Source organism: Mesocricetus auratus, unplaced genomic scaffold (assembly GCF_017639785.1).
Source record: "Mesocricetus auratus isolate SY011 unplaced genomic scaffold, BCM_Maur_2.0 Super-Scaffold_100029, whole genome shotgun sequence".
Taxonomy (NCBI): domain Eukaryota; kingdom Metazoa; phylum Chordata; class Mammalia; order Rodentia; family Cricetidae; genus Mesocricetus; species Mesocricetus auratus.
In genome coordinates this window covers 10,357,823-10,377,098 of record NW_024429210.1, presented here as the reverse complement: position 1 = coordinate 10,377,098, position 19,276 = coordinate 10,357,823, and the positions used below count along the sequence as shown (strand labels likewise).

The window sequence follows — 19,276 nt, the reverse complement described above, 5'->3', positions numbered from 1 at the left end:
CCCCGACACCCACGGACCGGTCAGGGGACCCGCAGGGCACCGCCGACTGTGGGAGCCCTTCTCCAGCCTCGGGGGTAGGGAGGTTCGAACGGCGGCACCGCGCAGCGGGCTGGGCGCACGGCTGACACCCCGGGTCCTCCACGGGATTCCACGCGCCGCACCCGGGCCTCCGCCTCCCGCCCGGGCTCCAGCCACGCCCCCACGGCTTCCACGCCAACGCGAGGGCGCACGAGGCCTGGCACTGCCCGCCCCTTCCCCCGCCCCCGTGGGCACGCCGGGCTAAAGCGCGCGACTGCACCCACGGAGACCCTCGCAGCGCGATCGGTTCCTCCTCGCCGGCGCGAGCCTGGCATCGGCGGCCAAAGAAGGTCCGACCTCCCATAGGCCAGGGCCTCTCAGGGGGGCGGGCTCTCGTAGCAGAAGCTGGCTGAGGATTGGCGGAGTCTCCCCGCCGAGGGTTCGGATTGGCGGCTGCCTCGGGGCGTCCTCCGCGGAGGGGCGTGGCGGGCGCTCGGTCCTCCTTCCCGCTAGAGTGCGGGCGCCCGCGGGCGGCTGGCGGTTGTTGCCGCTTGGGACCCCGGCCCAGGCTCCCCGGGGCCGCTCGGGACGTGCGACGCTGCGGTTCCAAGTCAGGTAAACAGGCGGAGCCGGCGCGAGCGGCGCGGCGCCGAGGAGCCCCGGCACCCGGGCAGCCCCCGTGTGCCGTGCCTGGGGCTCGGCGTGGGGCCCTGTTGCGCGGCCCGCGGCCTGGAGGGCACAAAGGCTGCCCGGGGTGGGGGCGCCTCGTGCCTGCGCCTCCATCTTGCAGGCCGGGCGGGCGGGCGGGCGAGCGAGTGAGCGAGCGTGCGAGCGGGGCCGCACATCTGGCAGGCGCGCAGCGGTGCGCGCGCCGACCTTGGCGGCGGGGAGGCGGCAGGTCCCAGTGAGGAGGAAAGCCAGGGCGTCTCGAGTTTTGTCTCGAAGATCTGCCCTCGTCAGTCGTCACCTGTAAACCAGTCCCTGCAGCCTCCCCCTCTCCCGGGGAGGGGGGAATTTTCATAATGACGAGGCCAGGTTTAATGAATTCCGTGTGTTGTTTCTAGTAAGAACGAGCAGAAGATGGCCCGTGTCAGCAGGGCAGACCTCACTGGGAATTGGATGGGGTTGGAGACGCGAAAGGAGATGATAGCTCGGGACAGCTTGAGACACTTTTTGGTTTGGGCTTGGTTAAAAGAGTAAATACAAGTCACTTCTCATTTTATTCCCCTCCAGCGGTCTGGGTTATATTCTGGATTACTTAGGAGGAGTGGGAGGAATCCAGCTTCGAGTCGGGTTTTCTAAAAAAGTTTTTCTCCACCCCCACACAACTAGAAAGCATCCCCTTCTCCTGGCAGCCTCTGTTTCGACACATGGCAGGCACTGCATTGTGGTTAGCCCAGCCCCTAGCAGGAAGAAAGGTCTGTAGGGGAAGGAAACCCCACCCCCACCCCCCAAAAAACAACAAATGAAGCCAAAAGTTGAGAAAACAGGAACTTTTAAAAGCCTTTAAGTTGCTGGATTATTTTACAGGATAGGGAAGCAGCTGAGCTCCCTGAAACGAATCAGACTTCAACCTAATTCTGGGAAGGGTAACTTATCTGTTCCCTAGTTTCCTCTATAAAGTGGAATTCAGGCCCCAGCACGACCAAAAACAAAAAGGTAGATAGGTAGAATAATAGTATCAATTCCATGGATTATAAAATACTGGTGTAAATACTAAGATAAAAAGATATTTGAAGAGACCTATCAGAGCACTCAGGAGGCAGAGGAAGTGGATCTCTTGAGTTCGAGGCCAGCCTGGTCTACATAGTGAGTCCAGGATAGCCAGGGCTACATAACACAAGAGACCCTGTCTCAAAATAACAACCCCCCCCCAAAGTACCAACCTGTCAAAGTATTCATAGATTTATGCTTCTAAAGTCTTAACATCCATTCAAGATCAGTTAAATTGGGTTAAATTTTAGAGTAGTGTTATTTATTTTTGAGACAGAGTCCTGTGTAGCCTAAGCTCCTGATTTGGCATCTTCCCGGCTCAGCCTCCCCAGTGCTGGCGTTATAAGTGTAGACATCATTCGTAGTTTGATGAACCATGTGGCCCAGGCTTGTTTGGAACTAGAGCTGATCCTGATGCCCGGCTTTGACACCTCTCTCTTGATTGGCCTCTGACTTGATCACCATGTAACAGAAGAGGGCAGAGCTGTACCACTTGTCTACCTTCTGGCTAAGACCGATTATAGAAGTCAATGTATAGAGAGCCTAATGTGACTGAAAAAAAATCCTGAAGATGAGAATCACACAAATTAAGAAGCAACATATGAAATTGGGCTGTAAGTAGCTTCTTGCCTTACGTTAGCATGGTCTTTTGGAGAAACTGTCGTATTCAAAGTTTCTCACAGACATAATGACAAGTGGAGGAGACCGTTTTTGTTGCTAGGCACACAGATGTGGAGCCTCACCCCTGGGGAATACTGCCTCACTTTGGTTCTCTGGTGTCACAGGAAACAAACTGAAACATGTGTTTCCCTCTAGCTGTAACTCCGTTTGACATGCCTGTTTCTCTTTAAATTGTCTTTCCCTTCCTTACTTGTAACTCCAAAGAAATATTCAAGTATGCAATTCTGGTTTTACTGTCCCAAAATTTATCTTGACTCCTTCTAAGAATTCTTTCTGGGGATTCCCTCTGACTTCGGCATTCTGTAGTTAGCCATTAAGGGGAGCTTTTTCAGCTATCTGTTGCATGTCGTACCTGCTGTGCGGCCTGCATCCGAGAATGTAGCGAGGTGGTCGGGATAGATGACACAGAGACCGGTCGGTTGCTTTAAGAAAACTTTATGCTTCCCAAGTCAGCTTAGGAGGAGACCCCAGTCCGCTTAGGAGAGCTCTCAGGAGAAATCTCAGGAGAAGTCCCTGGCGAAATCTCTGGAGAAGTCTCTCCAAGAAAAAAGAGCTTCCCTTTTTAAGGACTTTTGCCATCCATTTACATACCATTCTTTCCACTTCTCACCCTCCTGGCTGGTGGTTTAATCTCCTGCCCCAGAATCGGGGAGACACCACTGGGGGCAGGGACAGGAAGAGGCATCTAGCCATAGGAGGTGTGGAAGGCATGGTATTTCAGTGAGCCAGCCCTTATCTGAGCCCTATCAACCTTTAAAGCACTGAATTGTTTCCAGTAAACATTACACAGATGCCTGCTCCCAGGCCGAAGGGGAAGTGGGTTTCTGCTCAAGGTCTGGTGTCCCCACAGTTGCACAGGGCATAAATACCTTTCTTTGTACTGTTCTGTGCTGGGAGTACAGTCAGCGGTCATAAAGCCATTGTAGTTGATGCTTCCTAGAAGGCTGAAACAGTCCTACTCACTACCCTGGTTTTTGAGAAACAGCTGTGATTACCAGTTTATCTGAAGACCCTGCTGTGTTGGTTCTGAGTCCAGGCTCTGAGGACTTAAGACCATATTCTCAGTAAACTCTGAGGTGATGTGGATGGCTGATCCTAGATTACTCTTTTTGTTTTGTTTTTCTTTTTACAGTTGAGTCTGCCCTCAAACTCACAGTGGTCCTCCTTCCTTAGCCTCCAGATGCCAGAATTATAAACAGGGGCCATATGTCTGACTGTAGATCACACTTGAGCAGGAGATATTAACCTGAGGGTCTGCATTTGCTTTGCTTTATTTATTTAAAGCCATGGATTGGTTTTATTTTACAATTCTGGGATTGAATAGTTCTCATTCCATAAAATATATTCCTTTTGTGTTTAACTTTTAGAATTACTGGGAAGCAGGTATTTATTTACTGTTGTTGGGCTTGAACCCAGTTCCCTTGTGCATATTAACCCTGTGTTCTCCCACTGAGCTATACTGAAAGTTTATTTCATTGTGTGTATGATTATGTGTACCACAGTGTGTGTGTGGAGGGGACAAGACAGCTTTTGAGAGTCATCTCTCCTACTATGAGTTCCTGGGATTAAACTCTGGGATTCAGGCCTGCGTGGCAAGTGCCATTACCCACCGAGCCGTCTTGCCGTTGTTGATTTGTTCTTGTAGTCCTGGGGAGTCTGGTACTGTCCAGCCCAGGCCAGCCTTGAGCTTCAGCCACACGTTGGCCTAGCTTATTTAATTCTGGGGAACGTGTGGCTCCATACTCAGCTTGTGGTCTTTGTTTTGTCTGTTTACTGATTGAGACAGGTTGTCTGTGTAGTCCTGGCAGACCTGGATATCAGTGTGTAGACCAGGCTGGCTTAGCTTCAAACTCACAGAGATCTGGCTGCCTCTGGTTCCCTAGTTCTGGGATTAAAGGCGTGCGCCACCAAACTCGCTAGGTTCTTTGTCTTGTTACTAAAAGTTGTTTGAGAAATCTAAGGTACTGGCCAAATTCGCTAGGCCAGCCTTGCAGTCTCTGCCCTCCTGCATCAGCACCTGAGTACTGGGCGTACCCTACCACGCAAGGTCCCTTGAAGGCTTGCTTAAGTGTGTAAGGCTGGAGAGACGACTGGGGCGCTGAGCGCTTTTAGAAAACTAGTGTTTGGTTCCCAGGGCCCATGTCAAGTGACTCACAATCTCCTTAACTCCGCTCCAGGGGATCTTCTGGCTTTTGTAGGCACACACATATTTGTGTGCATACAGACACATAAGTAAAAAAATAAAGTTCAGTTATGAATTTATCTAAGTTTGTGCTCTGTGTGTGTGTGCATGATTGGGTACATGCCATGGTGTCCATATGGAGGTCAGAGGACATCCTTGGATGTGTCTCCTCACCTTCCACTTGGCTTCTAAGACATCTCTCTTGTTTGCTTCTCTGATCCATGCCTACTCCAGGCTTACTTGCCCGTAAGCTCCCAGGGGCTCTCCTGTCTGTTCTTCCCATTGTCATAGGAGTACTAGAATACATGTACCCCATGTCCTGCGTTTACATGGGTGCTAGGACCTAGTCTCTAGTGGCCAGGCTGTCCAGCAAGTACTTTTACTTGCTGAGCTATTTCTCTGGCCTGCTAACGTAGTTTTGTTGTAATAAGACTCTTATGTGTGTGCCTGCTTGCCAGTATAGGCATTATGTGGGTACAGGTGCCCACTGAGGTCAGAGAGGGCCTGAGCTACACAGTACCAGACTTCCCAGGACGACAAAAACAAATCAACAATGGCAACAAGTCACTATGAGATGCCCAACGTGGGTGCTGGAAACGAAGCCCAGGTCCTCTTGCAAGAGCAGCAAATTGTCTTACCATCTGAGCCACCTCTCCAGCCCCTGTAACAAGATTCCATTTAGAAGATTTTACGTATATAAATGTTTGCCTTCATGTTTGTGAGTTTGCCATGTATATGTAGTGTGCCCATGGAGGCCAGAAGAGGGCACTAGATTTCCTGGAACAGTTTATAACTGGATGGTGTGAGCTAGTAGGTGCTGAGAACTGAACTGAACTGAGTTCTCAGAAAGGGAGGAATGGGGTAATATTATAATCTCAAAAAATAAAAGAAATTTCAAAAGGAATTGGGGCTAAAGAGATGACTCAGAGGTTAAGAGCACTGGCTGTACTAGAGGACCCAGATTCTGAGCACCCTTGGGTGCTCACACAGTCTGTAACTACAGTTGGAGTGCAGCTGATGCTCTCTTTTGACTATGTGGATACCACTTACACAGACACACATTCGAGCAGAATGCCTATATACTTAAAATGAAAACAAACCTTTTTTAAAAAGTAGGAAGTGACTGCTGCTCAGGAGAAATCCTGTTGACAGTCTCTTGTAGGCTGCAAACAGGATGTGAGACACTGTAGTGCCGTTTGGTGGCTTTCGTTTTTGTTTGTTTTTTAGGTTTTATTTTGTGTACATACATATCTGTGTGAGGGTGCCAGATCCCTTGGAACTGGAGTTACAATCATGAGCTGCCATGTGGGTGCTGGGAATTGAACCCAGATCCTCTGAAAGAGCAGCCAGTGCTCTAAACCGCTGAGCCATCTCCAGCCCATGAGTGCCATTTTTTTTTTTTTTTTTTTTTTTTTTTTGGTTTTTCGAGACAGGGTTTCTCTGTGGCTTTGGAGGCTGTCCTGGAACTCACTCTGTAGACCAGGCTGGCCTCGAACTCACAGAGATCCACCTGCCTCTGCCTCCCGAGTGCTGGGATTAAAGGCGTGCGCCACCCATTCTTAATAGTATCGATTGAGAATGTACACCTTTAATCCCAGCTGGCAGAGGCAGGCGGATCTCTAGTTCAAGGCCAATCTGATCTACATAGTGAGTTCTAGGTCATCTTAGGCTATATAGTGAGACTCTGTCTTAAAAAACGGGGGTGGGTGAGTGGGGGATAATGGCACTCAGTCAATATGAAAAAAGCCCTATCCCTTTAATAACTTTTTAAGAAAGGAAAGCAAGGGGGTCAAGTGAAGGGACATGGGAAGCCCTGCTTGTGGTTATGTCTAGCCACAGGGTCCCCACTATTGCTCCTACAATGAGATTGTTGTGGCAGGAGTCGTCCTGTGGGAGCCGCTGGTCAGGACCCTTCTGGGTGTGCTCTGTCAGCTCCTGCATGGCCCAGATCTTGTCGAGTAGGCCCAGATGAAGACGAAGGCCTCAGTAGGTTTGCAACAGCCACAGCCCCATGACCCAGGCGGCTATCACTCATCCACACGAGTCTCCAGCTTTAGGATCTCTCGTGGCAGTAGGAAGGGTATGTGTGCTGTCCCAGCCATCAGTCCTGCAGATACATGCTTCTCTGGTGATTGCTGGTGACAGTCACCTTCCCTTGCCATCTCACCCTGCTCTTTCCTTGTATGCTGTATGCACCGGGCCCTGCGTCGCTACTGCCTGCCTGCGTACCGGCACCACCAATGCGCCATCCACCCACAGGGCACAAGGTTGGAGGGTTCCCAAACTTTTAATTTCATATAGGGGCACTGGCTGCTCTTCTAAAGGGCCCAGCTTTAATTCCCAACACCCACATGGTTTCTCACAACTGTCTGCAGCTCCAGGCCCAGAGGATCCAACCTGTTCTGGCTTCTGTAGGTAAAACATACATACATGTGATGCACAGACATGTGTGCCCGCTAAATACTCATAAACAAAAGTAAACCTCTAAAGTAAACTTTTTAAAAAAATTTATTTATTTATTATGTATACAGTGTTCTGCCCGGGCCAGTAGACGGTACCAGGCCGCATTACAGATGGTTGTGAGCCACCATGTGGTTGCTGGGAACTGCACTCAAGACCTCTGGAAGAGCAAACAGCGCTCTTAACCTCTGAGCCATCTCTCCAGCCCCTCTAACGTAAACTTTAACCCGCAAAACACTCATAAAAGCTGTAATTATGCTTTCATTTTCTCTGCAGGGCCCACGTCACTACTCCTTGGGGATGATAGCCAAGTGGAGGCCTGGAGGGTCTAGGGCCTGCAGCCAGGGAGGGAACAGCCAGGATAGCAGCTGCTTTTGACCACTGGTCACTGCCTCTCCTTTTGTTTTATCTAAATCTATGGCCACAGTTTTCCTGATATCCACCCTGCATGTAGCCAGCCGTGGGGCCACCTCAAGCTGTCCACTGTTTTGTCATCTCAGAGTTACTCTTTCATGGTGCCGCCCTGCCTGGCTTGGCCTCTTATTTGACCCTTACAGAAACCTTAGAGCCATGCGTACTGCCAATTTTCCCACCTATCCTCTTGCTTGCGTGTTAGACATGGTCGGCAGATCAGCATTTGTGGCATTTCTCTCTGTACCTGTGAGTCCTGTGAAGTCCATTGGTGAGGCCCCAGACTGAAAGGGGTGTCTGTGCTAGTGACTGTGTACAGGGATAGTACTTGTCAGAATGGAACTGCTCACAGTTAGGATAAATGCAATTGTTTCCAAGGGAATTGTGATTGAAAGAATCATTGCAGGAAACTTTTTGTTGCTTAGAAAACTGCTCTTGGTAAATCATTCGTCTATTTGAATGAGTCAGACAGAAGTGAATCAGGGTCCCTTCCCCCATTTCCAGTTCTCTAAACAGGAATGTGTGGGAAGAAACCAGACAGCTGGGACAAGCTTGCTTGAGGGTGATGCAACAGGTACCAGAACAATCAGGTGCCCCCTGGTGTCAACAAGTATATGGTGCTGAACATAGTTTTACTGTGAGGCAGGAGAAAGTCACCTCTAATGATATCTGGAGGATCATATGACCTCAGCAGGTTCTGGGAACTAATTGAGGGGTTTAATAGTGATTTCTTCTTCTTTTTTGGAGGGCCCTGGAAGATGCTACAGCATGGGTGGTCCCTCGATTGACAGTTCTGTGTTGTCCAGGCCTTTCTCAGAAAGGGGCCGATTCCATTGTTTATTTTCTGTGCTGGCAGTGGCCAAGAACATGGTACATCCGCAAAGGAAAGCTGCATGCATGTGTGAACTGCAGCCTGACCGAGAGATTGGCTGTGCAGGCATCTGGGGGGACAGAGCCACCCAAGCCTTTGGACCCCGAGTACCCCATGGAGCTGCAAGAGTTGGTGTTTGCCCTGATGTGTTTGCTCTTGCTTTAATCTCACTCCTCCCTGTCCCCAGGTCTTCCTTTGGGAATGGGATACAGACTCTGTGTCATTGGACCCTGGAAGTGTATGACTTTGCTTTTTGTGGTAGAGGGGCTCACAGTTGAGAGATTTGCTGAGTTTCAAAAGAGAATCAATGTTTACACATTTTTTTATATATGTGTGGGTGTTTTGCCTGCACGTATGTCTGTACCCCATGCATGTATGATACGTGTGGAGGCCAAAAGAGATAATCAATTCCTGGACTACAGATAGTTGTGAGCTGCTTGTCTGTCTGACAGGATGTAGAACCATGTAGGAAACGGTCCTCTGGGTGTGCTTATCTATAAGGGGTCATTAGGTTAGGTTAATCAAGGGATGTCCCCTTAACTGTGGCGAGGGGCCCAGATGGATGAGACGGAAGAGTACTGAGCACGGCCACCCTCTTCCGCTCCCTGCTGCAGATGCAGTATAACCTACAGCCCCAGGTTTCTCCTGCAGACTGCCCTGCTGTGATGGACCATACTCTTGGACTCTGAACCAAAATAACCCCAGCGTCCTAGGCTACTGTAGTCAGACATTTTGTCACAGCCGCAAAAACAAGGGGCTCATGCCAAAGAGAGTGTGGTCTATCTGGCAGATAATAAATCAGGTTATAAGGGATTTTCATCTTCAAACTGGGAGAATAGCCACCTGTAAAGTACGCTTCAGTGAAAAACCATTGAGTATCAGGTCTTTTTCAAAAGCAAAAGGTTTTATTACATTAACTTTTCTGCAGCCAGATCACTCTCACACCCTGAATCTAGACTCTGTGCATGCTATGGAGTAGGTTCAGAGCTGTGTGACTCCAGAACCTCAGCTCTTGATGAACCAAATGAGGATCAAGAAAGAAAACAAACCGAAAGGCACCCAAAGCAACAGAGCGTGGAGAATGGGGAAGGGAGGGCAGCCAAGTTCACATGAGATATTTGCATGGAGCCACACCCTCGTCTTGTGGCTCTTTTTTTTTTTTTCTTCAAACATTTTTTAGATTTATTTATTTAGTATACAGCATCTGTCTGTATGCCCAAAAGCCAGAAGAGGGTGTCAGATCTCATTACAGATGGTTGTGAGCCACCAAGTGGTTGCTGGGAATTGAATTCAGGTCCTCTGGAAAAACAGCCAATGCTCTTAACCTCTGAGCCATCTCTCCATCCCCCACCTGTGGTTGTTTAAGAAGCTGCACATATTATTTTTGTGTATGTGTATGTCTATGTGCAAAAGCGTGTGCATGTACAAGTGTGGGCCCGTAGAAGCCAGAAGACACCAGATCTCCTGGAGATGCTTGACATGGGTACTGGGGATAGAATTTGGGTCCTCTAGAAGATCAGACAGCACTGCTGAAGTGGGTATATGTGTATTGTGAGGGTGGGCACCCACCATGCCATGGTGTGTGTGGAGGTCAGAGGACAGTTTGCAGTTGGTCCTTTTCCTTCCACCATGTGCTTAGGGCTGGAACTTAGCTCCCGATTTCAGACTTTACCTGGTGTCTTAGTTACTGTTGTGTTCCTATGAAGAGGCACTATGACAAGGCAACTTATACAAGAGAGCATCTAATTGGAGACTTATTTACTGTCTCAGAAGGTGCATCCGTGACTGTCATGGTGGCAGGCAGGCAGGCATGGCACTGGAGCTTACGATTCTTTGGACCACAGGTTGGAGGCAGAGAAAGAGTGGGCCTGGCATGAACTTTTGACACCTCAAAGCCACCTCCAGTGACACTCTTCCTCCTTAGCAAGACCACACCTCCTAATCCTTCCCAAAACAGTTGTCAGCAACTAGCGACCAAGCATTCAAATACTGAGGGCCTTTCTTACTCAAACCACCACGCCTGGATAAAGAAGGGCCTCTGACCACTTAGTTAACCTAGTTCAGGATACAGCCTCCTTGCAGGCTATTTAGGAGGGTCGCTCTGCAGCCTTTGAGAGAAGTAATGGCAGCTGCTGCTGCTTCTTCCTTATCCTCTTCCTCCTCCTCCTCCTCCTCTTCTCCTTCTCTCTTCTCTCTTCTTCCATTTGATCCTTGCCTTGCTCAACTTCATTTTACTGCAGGACCAAGTCTTCACACCATTCTTGTTAGGGGCATAAGGGAGCTGTGACCATTGAGAAAGTCCAGAAATGGAGGAAGAAGTAGCCACCAGAAAGTGATAGATAGGTTGTCCTCACTCTAAATTCTCCAGCTGATAGGGTCAGCCGCAGTTATCAAAAACTGGTGCAGGAGCCGGGCGGTGGTGGCGCACACCTTTAATCCCAGCACTCGGGAGGCAGAGGCAGGCGGATCTCTGTGAGTTCGAGGCCGTGCTGGACCGATAGCCTCCGAAACTTATACAGAGAAACCCTGTCTTGTAAAAACAAAAAACAAAAAACAAAAAAAAAACAAAAGTGGTGCAGGGCTGGAGAGATGGTTCAGCAGTTAGTGCTTACCGCCTTTCAAAGGACCTAGGTTCTGTCCCAGTGCCCTGGTCAAACAGCCTCCAGCTCCAGGAGATCTGATGGCTTCTGGCTTCTGTGGGCCCATATGTGCGTACACACACAGATACACATGCACATACACAGAAATGCGTAATATATGCAGTGTTTTAAAGAGCCACAAGGTGAGGATCCGACTTCATGAAAATATCTCATTTGACCAGAAAATGAAAAGATCTCCCATGCTCTTGGATTGGTAGAATCAACATAGTAAAAATGGCATCTTGCCAAAAGCAATCTATAGATTCAATGCAATCCCCATCAATATCCCAGCACAATTCTTCACAGACCTTGAAAGAATAATACTCAACTTTATATGGAAAAACAAAAGATCCAGGATAGCAAAAACAACCCTGTACAATAAAGGAACTTCTGGAGGCATCACCATTCCTGACTTCAAGCTCTATTATAGAGCTATAGTCCAGAAGAAAAATAGACAGGTAGACCAATGGTATCAAATTGAAAACCCTGATATTAACCAACACACCTACCAACACCCGATTTTTGACAAAGAAACTAAAATTATACAATGAAAAAAGAAAGCATCTTCAACAAATGGTGCTGGCGTAACTGGAGGCTGACATGTAGAAGACTGCAGATAGATCCATGTCTATCGCCATGTACAAAACTTAAGTCCAAATGGATCAAAGACTTCAACATCAATCCAGCCACACTGAACCTCTTAGAAGAGAAAGTGGGAGGTACCATTGAAGGAATTGGTACAGGAGACTGCGTCCTGAACATAACACCAGTAGCACAGACACTGAGATCAACAATTAATAAATGGGACCTCCTGAAACTGAGAAGCTTCTGTAAGGCAAAGGACACAGTTGGCAAGACAAAACAGCAGCCCACAGAATGGGAAAAAATATTCACTAACCCCACATCTGACAGAGGGCTGATCTCCAAAATATACAAAGAACTCAAGAAGCTAGTCACTAGAACACCAAGTAACCCAGTTAAAAAATGGGGTACAGAACCCAATAGAGGAATCCAAAATGACTGAAAGACACTTAAGAAAGTGCTCAACATTCTTAGCCATTAAAACTGCCAATCAAAACAACGCTGAGTGACCATCTTGCACCTGTCAGAATGGCTAAAATCAAAAATACCAGTGACAGTTTATGCTGGAGAGGATGTAGAGGAAGAGGAACACTCCTCCACTGCTGGTAGGAGTGCAAACTTGTATGACCACTTTGGAATCAGAATGGCGGTTCCTCGGGAAATTGGGAATCAGTCTACCTCAAGATCCAGCAATTCCACTCAGGCATATACCCAAAAGATACACATTTGTACAACAAGGACGTCTGTTCTACTATGTTCATAGCAGCATTACTTGTAAATAGCCAGAACCTGGAAGCAACCTAGATGCCCCTCAACTGAAGAATGGATAAAGAAGAATGTACATTTACACAATGGAGTGTTACTCAGTGGGGAAAAAACAGTGAAATCTTGAAATTCGCAAGCAAATGAATGGAACTAGAAGAAACCATCCTGAGTGAGGTAACCCAGTCACAAAAAGACAAGCATGGTATATACTCACTCATATATGGATTTTAGACATAGAGCAAAGGATTACCAGCCTACAATCCACATCTCCAGAGAAGCTGGGAAACAAGGAGGGCCCTAAGAGAGACAGACATCCTGAGCAAATTGGGAGCATGAGGGGCCAGGGAGTTAGGAGAAAGAGAAGGGGAGAAGAGGAGAGGGGAGGAAGACATGAGGGACCAGGAAGATTGAGTTGGGGGAAGGATGGAGGACAGCAAGAAAAGAGATACCATAATAGAGGGAGCCAGTATAGGGTTAAAGAGAAAACTGGCACTAGGGAAATATCCAGAGATCTACAAGGATGACCCTAACTAAGAATCTAAGCAATAATGGAGAGGCTACCTTAAATGCCCTTCCCCTATAATGAGATGGATGACTACCTTATATGCCATCATAGAGCCTTCATCCAGTAGCTGATGGAAGCAGAAGCAGACACCCACAGCTAAACACTGAGCTGAACTCCTGGAATCCAGTTGTAGAGTGGGAAGAGTGATGAGCAAAGGGGTCAAGACCAGGCTGGAGAAACCCACAGAAACAGCTGACTTGAACAAGGTGTTGCTCATGGACCCCAGACAGATAGCTGGGAAACCAGCATAGGATAGAACCAGGCCCCCTGAATGTGGGTGTCAGTTAGGAGGCCTGGGCAGTCTATGGGGTCTCTGGTAGTAGAACAGCATTTATACCTAGTGTATGATGGACATTGGGAGTCTATCCCTCTCAGCCTAGACACATGAGGGAGGGCTTAGGCCCTGCCCCAAATGATGTGATGGACTTTGATGATTCCCCCATGGAATGCCTCATACTTTATATAGAACAGAAGAGGGAGCATGGGAGAATGGGAGGGAGAGAGAACTGGGATTAATATATAAAATAAGATTGTTTCTAATTTAAATAAAAAGAAGAGAATGGCTCATCTGAACTTGACCACACTCTGCTGCTTTGGGTGCTTTCGGGTTTTCTTACTTGATCCTTGTTTGGTTTGTCAAGAGCTTAGGTTCTGGAGTCACACAGCTCTGAACTTGACTCCATAGCATGCACAAGAGTCTAGATTCAGGGTGTGAGAACAATCTGGCTTTACGTGTCATCCCATTAATAGCCAGAGTGATTTAGTGGATCTGGCCGGCGAGGCCGGTCTCTCCCTGCTTCTTCACTGCCCACGTGTGTTCATCATGTTGAAGAGGGTCTTTCCTCTAACAGAGGAGGACTGCTCTTGATCAGGGATATCCCAGTAGCTATCCGGATGCCCTTAGATCTCCAGGCCTGCTCTACAATTCTAGGTCCAATCCCTAGTACTGTTCTCTTTTTTGAGGGGGTAGGGGATGGACGAGGTTTTGAATGTTATGTTCTGCCCTGTTCAGCACTTTCATAATAAAGGTGTGTGGGAATATTTGTGTTTGCATATATGTCACGTGACAGGAGTCATACACAAAAACTAACAGCACTGCTTACCCGTGTCTGTGGGACTGTTCAACAACCACTTTGCTTGTTACGTGAAAGGTTAGGTTTCTACTGGAAAAAGAAAGCAGGGCAGGTCTGATTAACCCTTGAAGGATCCAGTGTTCAAGAGTGAGCTGATTGCATTTAAAGTCCATGCTTTTCCCTGAAGTCACCCCAGAATGGCCTGGAGCCCCATGTGCCAGTTGGGGAGGAGTAGGGATTTCCTATTGTACCTGGGTGGCATTTCTTGGTATTGAAGCTGAAAGGATGAGCCTGCATGGTGCCTCCCAGCACCCGTCCCCCTGGCAGCCTTCTCCTTTTCCACACTTGGTCTCTGGGAAAAAGAAGGCTGTTCCTGTCCAGGTTCGATTCTTTTTTTTTTTTTTTTTGAGACAGGGTTTCTCTGTGGCTTTGGAGGCTGTCCTGGAACTCGTAGTCCAGGCTGGCCTCGAATTTACAGAGATCTGCCTGCCTCTGCCTCCCGAGTGCTGGGATTAAAGGCGTGCACCACCAACGCCCGGCTGTCCAGGTTTGATTCTTGAGGTTGCTCCCCGTGCTCTGCAGGTAGTTCATTGTCCCCTAGTGTGTCCTTTCAGGGTAGACTTGCCTGGGTCGTCTCTCCAGTGCCCAGGCCTGCTGATGCCAGCCTGGTGTCCCTCTGTTGTCCTGATTTTCTGTGGGTCCCGCTGGTTCTTCCTTTCCTCCGCCAGCAGCGCCTCACCATGACTGTCTGGGCGCTCTCCTTCTTTCTCGAGTTAACTCACCCATTACCACCCAGCCTCCCATGGCTTCCTGAGGCTCCCAAGGCAGCCTTGAGAAGGCAGCCGATCTTCCTGGTCATTGGTCATCACTGGATCAGAAGCCGCACTTGGTCCACAGTCTCCTCCCACCATGAGTAGTTAGAAGCATCCTCTCGAGCCCAGTGGAAGCCCAGGCATGCCTGAACTTGCTCTCCTCTAGGGCAGAAGGGACAAGACTCAAGTTGCTAACCCACAAGCTACTGTGAGGCTGTGCGTGACAAGGGCCAGCTGGACACCCCAATGAGGTTGGGGTAGAGGCGACATACATACTCAGACCCAAGTCCTGTGTCTGAAATGCATCTGTGCTGCACACGGAGGCAAGACCTTGTGCCCAAGCCCGTTTCACTTCACCTGAGTGGGTTTGGTAACCACAAAGGGCTTTGTGTAGCTACCTTCCCTGTACTCGGCCCATGTGTAAATGTTCAGAACAGCATATGGGAAACTAACCAGGAAAAGAATGGGCCTAGGAAATAATGACCTGTTGTGAGGTTTGCAGAACTGAAAAGCATTCCATGAGCAGGCAGTTAGGATCAGATGTCTTTGACCAATGACAGCTCTCCACCTGTGAGAGGCCCCGCTAGCCCTTCCCCTAGGTAAGCCTCTTCCTTCAGCTTCCAGGTGAAGATGGCCCTGGAGCCCGTGTCCTCTAGCCAGATCAGCTAGCTTATAGTAATGTGTGCAATACTTCTTTTTCTTCTGTTGCCAGCTTCTTGACCTTTGCAATGGACTGGCCAAGCCTTTTGCTTGGTCACACCTGTCCTGACTCTAAGGAGACCATACCATAATGACAGAGGACAAAGTCATGTACTAAGGCATCCCCTTTGAAAGGAAAAGCCAGACCTTGATACTCCCCCAAGGAAGTGGTCCCTTTGACCAGAAAAATTTGTCTTTACTTAAAATCAACGTTTTTCTGAACATATGAAGAAAATACAATTTTCTCTCTCCTCCCCTTGTTTTGTAGGTTCCTGAAGGCTTCAAGGAAAACCCAGTTTAGGGAAGGCCCAATGGCTCTGGGTGAAGAAGGTGCTGAGGCAGACGCATCTGTCAGCACAATGGTCCGGTCCTGTGGCAGGTGGAACTCTGTGGAGCAGGAGCTGCTGCCCCCAGGGCCTGAGCCACAGCAGCCCCTGCATCTGGGAGTTGGGAGAGGGCCACAGTGCGGGGCTGAGGCTGACCCTGGCTGCACCTCCGCGGTTTTTGTGTCACAGGCCCACTCTGCCAGCGGGGAACCGGTAGCAGATGGGTCTAAGCCCACCCTCAGTGGCCCACTTCCTCCTGTCAGCATGGGGAACCATGTAAGTACTGAAGAGTTAAGGCTGGAGCTAAGCCAGGGCACCCTTTGGGTGTGTGCTGCATCTCCCTGTTACCCTGCCCATCGCTCTAAGTGGGAGTTGAGGGATCCTGGGTACAAGCTGTTTCACAGGTTCCCTTGGAGGGCTGGGCTGTGCAGTCAGCAGGTTCCATGCAGTATCTCCTGCTCTCAGAGTCACTGGGGACCTCTTAGGGACAGTGAGAGGTTCATCAGGAGCCCACTGTCCAGAGGACTAGGATCAGGGGCCACCACCCGGCTTCTGATTTGTGACCTGTGAGTTCCCAGACCAAATGCTCTTGAGACGGTCCGAGCCTTGAAGCTGCTTTCATGAGCAGCAGTGTCTTAGCCTCCATGACTGGAGACCACGAGGCAGTTGTCGCTCCATTGAGAGCCACACGGGGCAGGAAACCCTCCCATGTTCGAAGGCCAAAGGCAAGTCTCTGATTGTTTTAAGCCCCATTGTGACCGGTGATTTGCTCCTCCTGTCTCTGGCAGCATCATGTTCAGGCTACCATGGGGCAGCGGGGCAGCTCTGACTTGTGCATTGTGGCTTTGGCTGCTGCTTGCTCTCCTTGGAGCTCGTCCTGTGAGAAGGCTCAGCATGACTGGGAGGGAAATAGTACCTGGGCCCACTTGTTGAAAGCAAGGGTCAAGGAGGACTTTGGCACTGTAAATCCTGTTTGTTGGGTCAAGAAGCAAATCCAAGAGCCCAGAAGGGGCTGTCTCTTCAGAGAAAGGCTGTGGTTTCTGTTCTTATGCCGCCTCTGGAGGGGCTCTTAGTGTTTTCTTAATGCATCCTTTGGGGGGGCAGTGCTGGTGCTGTGTCCCCTCCACAGGGAGGGAGGGGAGACGCTCAGTTGTACTTCTGGAAGGTGGGACAAACAGTTTGTTAACATCGGGTCAGTCTGCTTCCAAAGTTCTTATGTTATTGTCTTCCTCTGGGGTGAAGAAGCGGAGGGAGTGAGTCATTTTGCCTGTGAACTGAACAGGGCGCCCCCTGGTGGAGCCTGCTGCATCCCCCTGTCAGTGGTGATGGAGGCTTGTCTGGCTCACTGGGGAGCCACGGTCAGAGGAGAGGCATTGGTTTGACAGAGTGAATGACTAACTTGAAAAGGTGTGTTTGGGATCAATTGCAGGAGATTTCCCAGGGTAGGGTGAGTTTTGGTATTCACCGCTAGCAGAAGGAACCTCCTTGCCTGAATACTGTTCTGGGAACACAAGCAATCTATGGGCCCAACTCTCTTCCTTTCTTTCCTTGTTTGTTTGTTTGCTTATTTTGTTTTGTTAGATAAGTATACTAAGTAGTAGTTTTAACATAGGATCCTTAGACCTACTTTGTTTTCATTGATAACCCTCCTACTCTCCTCCCTCAACCTTAAAGAAGAAAGCTGTTCTTTAAAAAAGAAAGAAAAAAAGTTTGTTTCTTTTCACCTCAGTGCCTTTTCCCCCTTGCTATTATAGATGGAGGAAAGCAAGCTTCCTGCCTCCCAGGACCTATTTCAGAGGGTTAAAGTCCTCGGAACGGTAACTGTTTGCTCAGGACATGATGCTGCCAGTGAAGACAACCAGTCCCCAGTTGATTCTCCTCAGGTGCTAGGCCTCAGCCAGCAGCCTCCCATCTCAGGGCTCCCTCTCCTGTCTCAGTGGAAGTTCACGGTGAGCCCAGGGGCTCCTCAGCTCTCTAGCAGAAGCTTCTCTGCCTCCTTCATGGACAGCAGTCTCCAGGACCACCAAGAGAAGGCAGAGCCTCAGAGTAGCTCCTTTGCCAAGGTCTCCTCTCAGGAGAAGATTGTACCCCAGGGAGCCCCCTCAGTGGTGGGGACAGGGCCTCAGCCCCTGTGGTCACCACAGCCTGTGGCCCCTGGTGGTGATGCTACTAGCCTGGGTAAGAGACAACTCTCCTTTCAGGCAGAGTACTGGGCCTGTGTGCTGCCAAATTCTCTGCCTCCCTCTCCTGACCGCCACTCCCCACTCTGGAACCCAAATAAAGAATATGAAGATCTGCTTGACTACACTTACCCACTGAGGCCTGGGCCTCCGCTCCCAAAGCAATTTGAGAGTCATGTGCTGACTGACCCTGTCATGCAGGACTCAGGTGTAGATCTGGACAGTTTCTCTGTCTCCCCAGCAAGTACTCTGAAGTCACCCACTAACGTCTCCCACAATTGCTTATCAGCAGAAGTACCTACCCTGCCATCTTCTGGAGCCAGGGAGCCATACCTTAAGCATTGGCCCTTGGGAGTATCCCAGAAACAGGATGGCATAAGCCTGCCATCTTGGAGCCAGCTTGCATCAACCCCTAGAGCCCCAGGCACTGAGGATGCTTCTTGTGAGAACAGAGAGGCAGCCCTGAGGGACACAAAGGACTATCTGCCTATGGGCAAAAACCTCAGTGCGGGCTCCCCACAGCTGAGGATGAAGGAGAGGGCACCGCCCTTTCCCAGACTGGAGAGGGAGAAGAGAGCTTGCCGGAATGTTGGGCATCCTGCCTGTGTGAAGCCTGGGTGGACATCGGAAGAGGAGCTGGAAAGCGATGATGAGTACCTTGCCCTGCCCACGAGGCTGACTCCGGTTTCTAGTCTGATGTCCTACTTAGGTGTCTTACCCACCTTTGTGAACCTACCCGCTGGGGCTGCTGAGGAACACAGTTCACTGATCGTCTCAGACAGTGATGGGCCAGCTTCCCCCACGCTGGACTCCAGCCAAAGGCAGCATCCTTCTGGTGCTGCCTCCCAAGGGCCTGTGGTCCAGAACCCCTGCTTCATCGACTCTATCCATCCCAAGAACTCCACAGACAAGAGTAGTAAGGTGAGCAGTCAGGCCCTCAGGGTCTCTTCTGAACTGCTGAAAACTCACCCCTCCTTGCAAGCCGCATCAGACAGGTGGCCATTCTCAGAGCCAGTTGCTGGAGAGAAGCGACCCAGGAACAGAGGGCAGGAGAAAGCGTCGCTGATGCAATGTGTGCAGGTAAAGATGTTCAACAAGGAGAAGCTTCTGGAATAAGTGTTCCTTCCCCAGCCCACCAACAGCATGTCTCAGTACCCCAAACACATGCCCCCAAAATACAGAAAATACAGGTGGTGTTCTCCTTTAATGGCTGTAAGAAAATGGCAGAGAAGTTAGGTAACATATAATACCAATGTTATGTGTGCCTTGGTGATACGAAGTTGGTACACTGTTTCACTG

General features: G+C 49.5%; 1 protein-coding gene across 1 annotated transcript in view; it reads left to right on the top strand.

Annotated features, from left to right (window-relative positions):
- Nucleotides 1-497: 497 nt before the first annotated feature.
- Cep68 (centrosomal protein 68) overlaps nucleotides 498-19,276 on the top strand; it is a 29,811-nt gene continuing 11,032 nt past the window's right edge. The window contains exons 1-3 of the mRNA XM_013113606.3: nucleotides 498-633; nucleotides 15,740-16,073; nucleotides 17,552-19,057. Coding sequence (XP_012969060.1) covers nucleotides 15,783-16,073; nucleotides 17,552-19,057 — 1,797 coding nt within the window. The 5' untranslated portion in view covers nucleotides 498-633; nucleotides 15,740-15,782. The remainder of the gene's footprint in view (nucleotides 634-15,739; nucleotides 16,074-17,551; nucleotides 19,058-19,276) is intronic.